The sequence below is a fragment of the Theropithecus gelada genome, chromosome 16 (assembly GCF_003255815.1).
Source record: "Theropithecus gelada isolate Dixy chromosome 16, Tgel_1.0, whole genome shotgun sequence".
Taxonomy (NCBI): domain Eukaryota; kingdom Metazoa; phylum Chordata; class Mammalia; order Primates; family Cercopithecidae; genus Theropithecus; species Theropithecus gelada.
The window spans coordinates 32,060,454-32,073,696 of NC_037684.1; the positions used below are offsets into that span (position 1 = coordinate 32,060,454).

Consider the following 13,243-nt stretch of genomic DNA (forward strand, 5'->3'; position numbering starts at 1 on the left):
AGGATACAGGGTTGAGGTTATTACTATGCCCTGGGTGAAGAAATGTGGTCTGGGTTTGGAAAGGAAGGAACAGACATGACTTTTCAAAGGAAGACATAATTGCTGCAAGGGCCACCAGAGAGCACTCAAAGGTGTGTCCAAGGTTTGAACTCTAGTGACCAAGAGAAGGGTGTCAACTTTGACAGAAATGACATCGTGTGTGGTTGACAAAATGAGACCACATCCTTTCGGTCATGATTCATTGTCTTTATTAACCATGTCTCTGGACTCCGGAAGAACAGACTGTTAATTCATAAAGCAATATTAACATTGTCATTCTCTACAAGAAAAACTTTTGCATAAATAACTTAAGTGAGAAAATAAATATGTAACTTAACTCTTTAAAAACCAGTACTTTCATTCTTGTGGACAAGTCCCAAGTGGAAGGATTGCAAAAAAACGACCGGTCCTGCAGGCTTTCATATGGCATGTGCTTCTGTTTAAAACATTTTTTTTTTTTTAACAATTAAAAACTACACAGAAAGTAAGAGGTTGTCTGGAAAAGATTTTCAAAAAGATTTTTGGATGGCAGCTATTATGCTCTGCAGCTTCTCAGCATATGTACAGCACTTGTCGTTTTCCCCCCAATAATATTCTTTTAGTGTAAGATATGCCATCACATGTAAGAGCAGTAAGAAGCTATTTTCTAGGCAGAAATGTGTCTGTGAGTGGTGGGCAGAAGGCGGTGTCTCAAAAGGGATGTGCTGGTCTGTGAGTTCGTGATGGCTGCTCCCTTGAGCCTGGTGTCCTGGGACTTTGCACTTCTCTGCGGAAGGTGACTTTAACATATGGCTATGGGTTGGGGTAGGGATGCTGCTCTTTGGGAAGTTGGGGTGGATGTAATTTCTCCCTCCCACCACCCTTGGACCCTCTCCTTTTCTGCCCCAATGGGTGATGTTATTTCTTTGAGATGGAGGGGTGGAGGTAGCCAGACATCTGGGGAAGCCAGGCTGGAAAGCAGCATAGCTTCTCCCAGGAGTTTGTCAGCCATAAACATGTCAGCCATAAATAGACTCTTTACTTTTTTTTTTTTTTTCCTGTTTGTTTTTCATCTTTGGCTGTCAGATGAGAGCATCACAACTCTGAATTCTGGAAGGGACCTTGGCACTGAGTCAATGCAACCTCATTCATTCTCTCTCTCTCTCTCTGTCTCTTTCTCTCTCACACACACTTCTGCCCATTCAAAAGGCACTGGAGTCCTTGGAATCATATGCCAGTAGTCTCCTCGAGATCCTATTCCCACATCCACCCTCATTTTACAAAGTGGAAATTGAGATCCCGAAAGAGAATTGTGCAGTTCAAGGTTACACAGCAAGTTAGTGGCAGAACCAGGCCTAGAAACCACATCTACAGATGCCCCCAGTCTTGTGCTCTGGGCACGCCGCAGGCTTTCTGATGGGCAGTGAGGTGCAAGGGGGAATCTTATCCAGCTTTCTTAACCAGTCCCTGGACTTTTCACACTCCCATACCGCTCCCTTAAAACCCCAGGGCGGTGAAAATGCTTCCATTTCTGCCTCCTCTGAAGTGGGACCAGCAAAGGTCGGCGGCCCCAGAGGTGGGGCTGCGTGGCTCAGTGTGTGTGACTCTCAACTCCCTCCCCCGCCCCGCGGGACCCCTCAGCTGGCGGACTGAGGGGGGCCTTCCCGGCGCCCGGGATTCCTCAGGGCCTGGAAGGTCTCAGACCCCTGCCCTGGGTTGCAGGCATTTACAATGAAATATAAACAATCAACCCACGCGCAGAGGACAGAAACGTGGGGCGCGGGGCCGGGGCCAGGGCCGGGTCGCCCGCCGGTGGGGAGGGGCGCGGGCGGGCTCTAGTAGGCGTTCTCCAGCTCAGCCTGATTGGCTTTGGCCCCGCGGGCGCGGGGCCGCGGCTTCCGGCCCTTCTGCGGCCGAGCGGCCTCGGGACCGAAGTCCTTGAGCTCCGACTGGTTGTGGAAGCGGGTGAGGCGCTTGCACTTGCACGAGGCCACCAGGCGCACCTTGCGCGCGCGCGGCGCAGCACCACCGGGACACAGCAGCTGCACACGCTGCGCGCGGTAGCGGTCGGGGATGCAGCGGAAGTCGGGCCCACTCGGGCGCCACCACTTGCCGCGGCCGATGGCGTTGGGCAGCAGGCGTGCCGGGCCGCACTGGCCGGAGCACACCAACTCGGTGACTGGCTTGGCGCTGCGGCACTGCCCGTCGGTCACGTAGCGGGTGAAGTGCAGCTCTCGGCAGCTGTATTCGGACACGTCTGAGGAGAGAGGCGCGCGTGAGGGTGGCCGCCCGCCTGGCCACCCCTGCCCTGGCCCGGCCCGACTCCCTCCACCCCAGCCCTGCTTTTGCCAAGCCTGTCTCCAGAGGCTTTTTCCCCTGAACACCTATTGCAGGAAGGTCCCAGATGCTCTAGAGCTCGTGGAAAGCTCTCCTGCGCACCCTGTCCCCTCGGAGCCAAATGACTGTTGGGGTTCAAACACCAGGGCTCCATCGCTCACTGCTGGTGTCATCTTGGGCAAGTTCCTTAATCTCTCTCTTCTTCCAGTCTGTAAAATGGGCCGCCCCAAGCACTGTGAGTTAATCCATTCCACACGCAATGCAGAGAATACCATTTGGCAGATATAGCTGAAAGCGTCGGCTGTTATGTATTACTATTATCATTTCTCTCCTGGGGTCCTCTTATGATTTAAGCCACACTTGTGCCGCAGGGTCCCTGGCCTGGGCAGGGTAAGTGCTTGGCACACCTTCTGCCTGGCTCTGGCTTCTCCCAAATTCCTTTTCCAGCCACTTGGGAGGGGTGGACAGGAGATGGAGAAAGGAGTAGAGGTTAATTGAAGGTAATAAATCAGGGCAGCTGCTGTGGTGGCGAGGGACCGAAGGGGAGGTGATCAGGACAGGAATTCATTAGACTTGAAAGGAATCAAAGGCAGTGTGTCCAACCCCCTCATTATCAATGAGAATACTGAGGCCCGGCCAGAGAAAAGAACTTGCCCAAAAGACTGGGCTGCATCTCCAGACTCCACTTCCCTGGGGTCCCAGCACCTTTTGGCTCCCACAAGAGTGGAGGCTCTGTGTTCGAGCACCCATGGGAGGCTGGGCTGGGGGATGGAGCTGAGGGCTGTTTTTCACTCTAGTTACTTTCCTACCATAGGGGGACTGAGCTCTGACCCAAAACCTACAGGTTCAGCTGCCACAAACATTTACCTGGCTCTCTGCTGGGCCCATTTCTTGTTCTGTGTTATCTGAATGGGCGCCTCATGGTGATACTCCCTGGGCAGGCAGAGATGGGGCTCCCAGGCCTGGCCTGATCCCCTGCACACACCTTGACCATGTCTCCTATGGTGGACTTAGATGGGTGGGAGCTTTTTAAATAGCTGGTCGTGTGAGTACCAGTCCACCCCCCAAAGGTTTCATGGGGATAGTTCCAATGTGACACGAAATAATGAAAAATAGTCTTAAGACCAAACCAGAGAGGGGACAGTGAAGGCCGCTCCCCACCCCCACTCTGGAGAGCAAGCACAGCAGGAGAGATGTGGCCACTGCCATTGTCTGGGCTGCTTTCTGGTTTGTGGTCTGGTTTGCATCCTCACCTCTGCAGGGCTGGGGTGTGTGTGTGGTCGGGGGGACATTTGCCCAGGGAAGGGGGCATTTTGGGGCTTTCCAAGAATAGTGCCCCAAGTCAGGCACTTCCTCTGCAGCCTGTGACTTTGTTTTGAGCACGTGGCTTCCTCGGGGGCTGTGGCCTCTCATGGGAGTCCAGCAGGGTGGACATTTTGTGTTTGGGTTCCTTACAGCCCTTGAGGCGGTCACGGGAGCCCAGCTGACCTTGCCTAGAAGGGGAGCTGTGGGAGGAGGCACCCTTGTCCTCCATTTGGAAGACACAGGGTCCTGGCTGGCCTCCCATACAGTTGCCCTTTTTAGCACCCCATAGCCCCAACAGGTTATGAGGCAGGGAGCGCTGGGGTCCAGGAGCCTGGGCAGTGGACTTCTCTGCCACCTGGATAATGGCCAGAGGGCAGGGAAGTCCTTAGTCTGAAGTGTCATTCCAGCCCCCACCCACGGCCTCATGATTCCTGCCAACCATACAGCCAGATGCACACTGTCACCTGGGCTTCTCTGTGCAGGCCTGACCAGGAACCCAGGGTCCCTCTTCCTTCTCCCTCCCCTGGAATGAGGCAAGGCTGGGAATGGGGTGGCCGCTGAGGACGGATGTGCCTACTCCTGCGCAGAGGATGCTGTCTTCCCCTCCAGGGCCTGAACTCAGCTGCACCCATGTCAGGGGCTAAAACTGCGGAAAACTCTCATTCCTTCAAGTGCCAGCTCCCTGGGCAGGCCATGGGCAATGCACACTGCAGGGGTGCCTTTCTGGCCTTCCTCTCCCGCTACTTTGTGGAGATCTATCCCCAACACCCCACACACACACCAGGGCTATCTTGCAGTTGATCAAACCAGATTCAAACCTCAGCTCTTCTCCTCACTACCAAGTTACTGAGTGCGTGGAGCCTGTTTCTTCCCCTTCGAGCTGGGGGTTCACCTCCTGGGGCTTCCATGACGTGGGTCTGTGTCATGGAGACAGCCACCGCCAGCATAGAGTGTCTGGCACCCTGCAGGTGCTGTTCTGTGGATGGGAGGCTCCCTTACCTTGTTCCCTCTCCAGTGGTACCAGCAGCTGGACGTGGCTCCTATGTTCCCAGGAGGAGATTCTTTGAAACCTTTTCTTTTCTGAGCCCCGGAGCCTGTTCTGATAACCTGATGCCATACCCTCACCACCCCAGCCTCCTCCCTGCCCTGGGCTCTCACCAGTGTCTGTTGCCTCATGCCCCTACACCTGAATTAGAAGGCTGTACCAGTGAGCCATCCTTCCCCCATCTCCAGGCAAGACTGTTCCTTGACCAGTGCTGGCAGAGGCCAACAGTCTTCACTGGGTCTACCCAGTCTTCCCAAAGCCTCCCAAAGAGAAGTTTCTAAAACCTCCCCAGGACCTTTTACTAAGAATTCTCTCCACCACCCCATACCTTTGGTCTCAAAGGGGTGGTGGGGAGGCCGCCCTCCGTTCTCCGCCCGGTTCATGGTCTTGTTGTTCTCCAGCTCCGGTGGAGGCTCGGGGTACTCTCCGAGCTCGGGGATGATTTCCGTGGCATCATTCTTGAAGGCCTGCCACCCCTGGCCCTCCACTACACGGAAGGCTGCGTGTACCAGCAGGCAGACAAGACACAGGGCTAGTGGGAGCTGCATGGTGCCAGCCAGAGGAGGGCACGCAGCCTTCCAGTAGCACAGGCTCTGGTCTCCAGCGGACACGGTTGCCTTTTTAAAGCCCCCCTCTGCCTCATGCCAGCCAATGAGGACAGGCTGGGGCAGGGCTGGTCCCATGTTTCCCTCAGCCCCCCCAGGGGGGAGGGAAAGGGGTGTGCTCAGAGCAAACCCTCGCCAAAGACTTCTCCTCTAGCTCAGCAAACTTCCAAATTGCTGCTGGCACTCCCAGGTGACCCAGAGAGAGGGGGCGTGTGAGGCAGGGCCCAAGCCTGCTCTCCGGCACCTCCCACGTGCTGGCGGCTGTGGTTTTCAGATATCAAAATGAGCTCCGGCTTTTAATTGTCTGTCTCCCTGGGCCCTCAGGCATTCTCAAAACAAACTGTGGACCCGCTCAACAAAGAGAATGTGCAGTTCCGAGTGCTTCGTGGGGCTGAGCCCAGCCTACTCCATTTCTCAGGCCAAGTTCATTTGTCACCCCACCAACAAATGGCCCAAGGGGTGTCTGACCCCCATAGACCCAGCTAGAGGCAAAATGATGCTTTTAAAGAAATCCCATTCGTCCTAACTCCACAAGTCTCAGCATTGATTGACCTGACTAAGAAAGCCTGTCTTGGCATTCTCCGGAAGGCAAGAGAGAGAACTAGAGGGCCAGAGCAAGGGTGCCCACTTGGGAGATGGGTCAGGATTCTGGTTACAAATCGAGGATGCGCTGGTCACTCAGGCTCCTGTGATGGAGAGCACAGAGGAAATCCCAGCTCATGCTCCTTGGGGATCCTGTGCACCGTGACAGGCACTTCCGAGCCAGGGCACTCACTGTGGCTCGCAGGGTGATGTACTGAAGACAGTCATTTCCCCAACCAGGCTGTGCGTGCAAGCAGACAACACCAAATTCCTTTCCTTAGCAAAAGCCACAGCCAGCGTTTTTAGTGCTGACATTTTATTTTCTTGTCTTCCAGCTGGTTACATTTTTCAAAAACATTTTTGAGTCCTGTATGGAGAGCTTCATTGGTGCACACCACAGGATGTGTTCCATGAAGCCATCCCAGGACCGACTGGTCACAAAGAAGATAGAAGAAATTGCCTTATTGGCCCTGCATATAATAAGCGGCACAGGGCCAGGGGCGGCAGGGAGGGGAGGGCCGGTAGAGGCATGGGGGAGAAAGGTTCACACCTGAGGTGCCAGAAGAGAAAGGCAGGCCAGAGGAAGCTTTCATTGAAGACAGATTGTTTGAGGACAAGCAGCTCCTGCGAACAGGCTGCCCATATCTTCCTGGTATTTTAACTGGGTAATGAATCAGTATGCCCCACCTGCAGAGCCTCTGCAAGCCCTTTGCCACCTGCCTCAACTTGCAAGTCGCTGTGTCCATCTGCAGCCCACTGTCCTCCTTTCCATCATCCATCATCCGACACATGAATGCAGCTGCTCTGACAGTTTTACAAGCCAGACAGAAGCCGCCTCAGGAAGGGCCCTCTCTGATACCTGCTTCCTAAGTCAGTTTCCTTCAGGGCAGATGAAAACAGCTGTGGCCATTGTTGGGGGTGATCTATCTGTCCCAGCAGAGCCGGTAGTGTTGTGAGAAGCTGGCCCTCCGCGCCCCCTCCCCTTGTCTATGACCCTCCAGCCTCCTTTTCCCTCGATCTGGAATGTGGACTGTTAACCCTCTCATGGCCAGACGACTGCCTTCTCACAATGGACTTGGGAGAGAGCAGTTCTGATGCCTGGGTTCCTTGAGCAGGTAGGATGGATGCTTATAGCCCCACCTGCTGTTGGGAGCGGCTAGACCATCTGCATTAAAGAGGCAGCAGGGTTCATCCCTGGAACACGTCTGCCACCTGTGGGTGACTGCAGGATGGCAAGGCTCAGGACCGGACGTGATTTCCTGTCCTTTCCTTATTTGGAAGTGAAGTAATATTAAACGGAAAAAGAAGAATCCAGTGGACTTGAACCTCTAAATGATCTCCACCCCTCCCAATGGCTCAGTGAGAACCTGCTGTGACATCTGCCATTTCATTTAATGTTAAGTCATTGACAGCTCTTTATTTTTACTCAGTCCACAAACTTGTCATTGTTCACAGTATTCCCTGGAATTAAACCCCCAGGGTTTTAGCTGACTCCTATTGTGAGTAGTTTAGGTTATTTCCAGTCTTTTTCCTATTTTCAGCGAGGCTGCTGTGAACATCCTTGTACGACTGAATTTTTTTTTTTTTTTCAGAGTCTCTCTGTGGCCCAGGCTAGAGTGCAGTGGCACAATCTTGGCTCAATACAATCTCCACCTCCCAGGTTCAAGTAATTCTCCTGCCTCAGCCTCCCGAGTAGCTGGGATTACAGGCATGCACCACCACGCCCGGCTAATTTTGTATTTTTAGTAGAGACGGGTTTCTCCATGTTAGTCAGGCTGGTCTCAAACTTCTGACCTCAGGTGATCTGCCCAACTCAGCCTCCCAAGGTGCTGGGATTAGAGGCTTGAGCCACCACACCTGGCCTCGGAGTAATTTTTTAAATTAAAATTTTTAAATTAGGATATAATTATAAATTTAAATATAAGAAATAAATAAAAGCCTGGGCAACATGATGAGACCTAGTCTCTACAAAAAATTTAAAAATTAGCTGGGCATATGGTGTCGCATGCCTGTGGTCTCAGCTACTCGGGAGGCTAAGGTGGGAGGATCACTTGAGGTTGAGGTTGAGGCTGCAGTGAGCCATACTTGTGCCACTGCACTCCAGCCTGGATGACGGAGTGAGACCCTGTCTCAAAAAATTTAAAAAAAAAAAAAAAATACAGACTCCATGTATCCTTTATCCAGTTTCCCCCAACAATAATACCTTGAGAAACTATAAGACAATAGCACAACTAGGATATTGATATTGGCACAATTTACCAATCTTACCCACATCTCCCGTGGTTTAACCTGTACTCTCTGTGGGCACACACATTCACGTGTGTGTATACTTAGTTCTGTGCAATCTTGTCACGTGTAAATTTGGGGATCCACCACAGTCAAGATAAAGCACAGCTCTGTGATCACAAGTCTTTCTCCTGTTGCCCACCTCCTTCCCTCCTTTGCCCTCCCTCCTACAACTAACCCCTGGCAACTACTCATCTAATCTCCATTTCTGTCTTTCTTTTTTTTTTTTCACTTCAAAATTGTCACATAAATGCAGCCAGGTGCAGTGGCTCACTCATGTAATCCCAGCACTTTGGGAGGCCGAGGCAGGCAGATCACTTGAGGTTAGGAGTTCGAGACCAGCCTGGCCAACATGGCAAAACCCTGTCTCTACTAAAAATACAAAAATTAGCTGGGCATGGTGGCACACACCTGTAATCCCAGCTACTTGGGAAGCTAAGGCAAGAGAATCGCTTGAACCCAGGAGGTGGAAGTTGCAATGAGCCGAGATCGCACCACTGTGTTCCAGCCTGGGTGACAGAGTGAGACTGTCTCAAAAAAAAAAAAAAAAAAAAAAAGTTATATAAATGGAATCAATTAGTTTTTAGCCTTTGGGGATTTTTCTTTTTTCACTCAGCATTATTTCCGTTATCAAAGTTGTACGTATCAGTAACGTGTTCCTTTTTTTCTTTTTTTCTTTTTGGCTGAGTAGTATTCCACAAAGTTAAAAAAAAACAAAAAAAAAAACAAAAAAAAAAACTTCAGAGTTATTTCTGGAAGTGAATGCTGTGTCTGAGGGAGTGTGAAGAGTTTGGTGGGTCTGATGAGGATATTACACGGCTGTTTTCCAGAAAACCCGGCCTGGTCCCTGCCCTCACCCACAAAATAGAGGCTCTCATAGACCGCACTTTGCTGAGGCTGCCGTAACTGAGTACCACAAACTGGGTGGCATAAACAACAGAAGTTGTCTCACAGCGCTGGAGGTTAGGAGTGCAAGTTCAAGACGCTGGCAAAGTTGGTTCCTTCGAGGACAGTGACAAAGGCCTTTTACCTGCCTTCTGCTGACTGCTGACAAGCTTTGGCATTCACTGGCTTGCAGAAGCGTCACCCCCAATCCCTGCCTTTATCTTCACATGATGTTCCCTCTGTGTTCGAGTTTTCCCCTTTTCCTGAGGATGTCAGGCATATTAGATTAGGCCCTGCCTAATGATCTCATCTTAACGAATTGCATCTGTAATAGCCCTATTTCCAAATAAGGTCACATTCTCAGGTACTGCAACTTAGGACTTCAATATACGCATTTGGGAGAAATGCAGTTCAACCCATAAACAAGATCGTTGACACTGGGTTTGGGCTGTTGATTTTTTCTTTTTTTTAGACAGAGTCTTGCTCTGCTGCCCAGGTGGCAGTGCAGTGGCGCGATCTCAGCTCGTGTAACCTCCATCTCCTGGGTTCAAGCAATTCTCCTGCCTCAGCCTCCCAAGTAGCTGGGACTACAGGCTCCAGCCACCACACCCAGCTAATTTTTTTTTTTTTTTTTTTTTTTTGGTAGAGATGGGGTTTCGCCATGTTGGCCAGGCCGGTCTTGAACTCCTGACCTCAGGTGTTCCCACAATCCCACTAAGTGCTGGGATTGCAGGCGGGAGCCACCAGTGGCACCCAGCCGATTTTTTAAAAAATTGAATTTAATAGTTGAACCTTAATTTCTAGAAAAACTGTTTTTCCATGTGATGATTTACTAGCTTTTGTTTCTGTCGAGTTGCTTCTTCCAATGTTCACTTGCCAAACGTTTAATAAAGCAAGGGGGACATGCACTTCCTCTCCAGGAGCTCGCATACCATGGAAGAAATAATTTCTGCATCCAGACAACTCCACCACCAGATGGAAGGTGGTCAGTGCCACTGAAAAAAGGTTTGAGTGCTTTTTTCTAAAAAAAAGACTTTATTTTTTTTTCTGGAGCAGTTCTAGGTTCACAGCAAAACTGAGTGGATGGCACAGAGATTTATCACGTGCCTCCTGTGCCCACACATGTACAGCCGCCCCCGTTATCAACATCCCGCCACCAGAGTAGTGCATTTGCTATGATTGATGAGCCTACATGACACATCATTATTACCTGAAGTCTATGGTTTACATCACAGCATTAGTGTTGTACATCCTGCGGCTTTGGACAAATGTATAATGACATACATCTACCATTATAATATCACATAGATTAGCAGTATTTTCATCGTCCAAAAAAAACTATGTGCTCTGCCTATTCATCCCTCCCCAACTTTCCCCAACCCCTGGCAATGACTGATCTTTTTACTGTACCTTTATTTTTGCCTTTTCCAGGATGTCCTGTAGAGTTGGAATATACCCATACATAGTCTTTTCAGATTGGCTTCTTTCACTTATTTCACAAATATTCATTTGGGGTTCCTCCATGTGGTTTTTTTTTTTTTTTTTTTTTTTTTGCCCAGGCTACAGTGCAATGACACGATCTCAGCTCACCGCAACCTCCACCTCCCAGGTTCAAGCAATTCTCCTGCCTCAGCCTCCCGAGTAGCTGGGATTACAGGCATGCATCACCATGCCTGGCTAATTTTTTTTTTTTTTTTTTTTTTTTTTTTTTTTAGTGGAGACGGGGTTTCTCCACGTTGGTCAGGCTGGGCACAAACTCCTGACCTCAGGTGATCCGCCCACCTCGGCCTCCCAAAGTGCTGGGATTACAGGCATGAGCCACCGCACCCGGCCCTCCATGTCTTTCCATGGCGTGAACAGCTTATTTCTTTTTAGCATTGAGTAATACTCCATCGTCTTGATTTACCACGGTTTATCTAGTCACCTATTGTCACCTACTGAAGGACATCTTGGTTGCTTTCAAGTTCTGGCAATTATTAATAAAGGTGGTATTAATATTTTGTACAGGTTTTTTGTTTTAAGACGGAGTCTCACTCTGTCTCCCAGGCTGGAGGACAGTGCCGTGATCTCAGCTCACTGCAATCTCTGCCTCCTGAGTTCAAGTGATTCTCCTGCCTCAGCCTCCCGAGTAGGTGGGATTACAGGTAAGCACCACCGCACCTGGCTAATTTTTGTATTTTTAGTAGAGAAGGGGTTTCCCCACGTTGGCCTGGGTGTTCTCAAACTCCTAACCTCAAGTAATCTGCCACCTCAGCCTCCCAAAGTGCTGGGATTACAGGCATGAGCCACCACATGCAGCTGTGTGCAGGTTTTTATATGAACATAAGTTTTCAAATCATTTGAATAAATACCAAGGAGCATGACTGCTGGATTGTGCAATAAAAGTATGTGTAGTTTTGCAGGAAACTAAACTGCAAACCGTCCTCCAAAGTGGCTGTACCATTTTGCATTCCCCATTGAAACAAAGAGTTCCTGTTGCTTCACATCCTCACCAGATGCATTTTTTTAAAAGGACAATTTTCTTATGGACCTTCAAAGGAGAGAACAATCTCTTTCCCCTGGGGAGGGTCTGGGATCCTTATGGTAAGATGTGACATTTGGGCCGGGCGCGGTGGCTCAAGCCTGTAATCCCAGCACTTTGGGAGGCCGAGACGGGCGGATCACGAGGTCAGGAGATTGAGACCATCCTGGCTAACCTGGTGAAACCCCGTCTCTACTAAAAAATACAAAAAACTAGCCAGGCGAGGTGGCGGGCACCTGCAGTCCCAGCTACTCAGGAGGCTGAGGCAGGAGAATGGCATAAACCCGGGAGGCGGAGCTTGCAGTGAGCTGAGATCCGGCCACTGCACTCCAGCCTGGGCGACAAAGCGAGACTCCGTCTAAAAAAAAAAAAAAAAAAAAAAAAAGTGACATTTGGACCAGACTTTGAATGACAGGCCAAATTTGCAAAGTATATTACGTTCCTTTGACTCCTTGGGATCATAGAATCTTTGATCTGGAAGGAATCTCAAAGGTCATCTTGTTTAATTCTCTACTTGGTTCTGGAGGAGGCCCCTATCTCTAATTAATGGAAACTGAGGATTCTCCTTATTGGCTGCATTTTAAAACAGATTTTGCTCCCACTGGTAGGTGGTAAAAAGGAAGTATCTGGATTGGGAGGGAAAACTTCTGCTTTTAGGCAGTAGCCTGCATTGAGGGATGTCCAAATCACCTTGTCTTTATTTGCACATCCATACACAATGGAGGCCATGTAGCTGTTAAGATGAATGGGGTAGAACGATAAAAACAATAACTAAAATGTAAGCTAAGCAAAACAAACAACAAAGCAGAGATATCTCTGTATATACACACGTGTGCACATGTGTGTGCTTATATATGCTTGAGATTTTCCTGTAAGGATATGCTTATGGGGAGAGAAATTGAAGGAGCAAGTGACTCACTTTTCCACATAAGGCTTTTGCATTGTTTAAGTGTATTACTATATACATATCATATTATTTTTAACGAAAAATTTTTTAAATTATACTTAAAAACACTTTTACCTGTTTTATATTTTAGTGCTCTGCCTCTAGATTTTGTGTAGAACCATAAAGATTATGTTGTCAGAGGTTTGACAAATAGTGAACAAGTCCAATTGCTTCATATGATAGAGGCAACAGGAACCTCAAGGGGCTTTCTCTGCCCAGACTTCTGTCTGGGAGAAAAGGCACCCACTTTCTCTAAGGTTTTTTATTCAAAGGAACATAACACCAATAGTGGAATTTAAGGCATCTGGGGGAAGGGGATATGTTTAGGGACTGTTCATTTGCAGGATCACTCAAATCCCAAAATGCCACCCAGTCATCACGTGAGGCTACCTTGAGATGAACACCCTAGTCCCCTACTGTCTTAGGAGTACAAATCTTACCTCCTTCATCCAGGTGGGCCATTCTACCTAAGAATATTCCTAACAGAACATTTCTGGTACTGGAGAGATGTTCATCAATATCTACTGCATAAACAGGACCATCATGGAACCTATAACTAGCTCAGAACAGCTATGTTTTAAAGATGATTATTTTTAAAAAGTTAGAAAAAGCAAATATAAAAGCTAAGCCCTCACGAAAAAAGCTAAGCATAAAAACATAAAAGAAAATCAACTGTGATAAGAAGGACCAAAAAAAAAAAAAAAAAAAAACAA

General features: G+C 49.2%; 1 protein-coding gene across 1 annotated transcript; it reads right to left on the reverse strand.

Annotated features, from left to right (window-relative positions):
* Positions 1 to 224: 224 nt before the first annotated feature.
* On the reverse strand, positions 225 to 5,294 carry SOST (sclerostin). Its single transcript, XM_025363041.1, has 2 exons — positions 5,034 to 5,294; positions 225 to 2,275 (listed from the first exon to the last, which is right to left on the reverse strand). Exons 1-2 carry the CDS (start codon positions 5,251 to 5,253, stop codon positions 1,854 to 1,856), a joined length of 642 nt encoding a protein of 213 aa, XP_025218826.1. The 5' UTR covers positions 5,254 to 5,294; the 3' UTR covers positions 225 to 1,853.
* Between the last annotated feature and the right edge of the window lie 7,949 nt (positions 5,295 to 13,243).

Excerpts from the sequence above, each read along its gene's own strand:
- SOST (XM_025363041.1), bottom strand. The coding sequence starts at position 5,253 with ATGCAGCTCCCACTAGCCCTGTGTCTTGTCTGCCTGCTGGTACACGCA. Across the intron at positions 2,276-5,033 it reads CCACCCCTTTGAGACCAAAG|ACGTGTCCGAATACAGCTGC; the intron begins GTATGGGGTGGT and ends CTCTCTCCTCAG.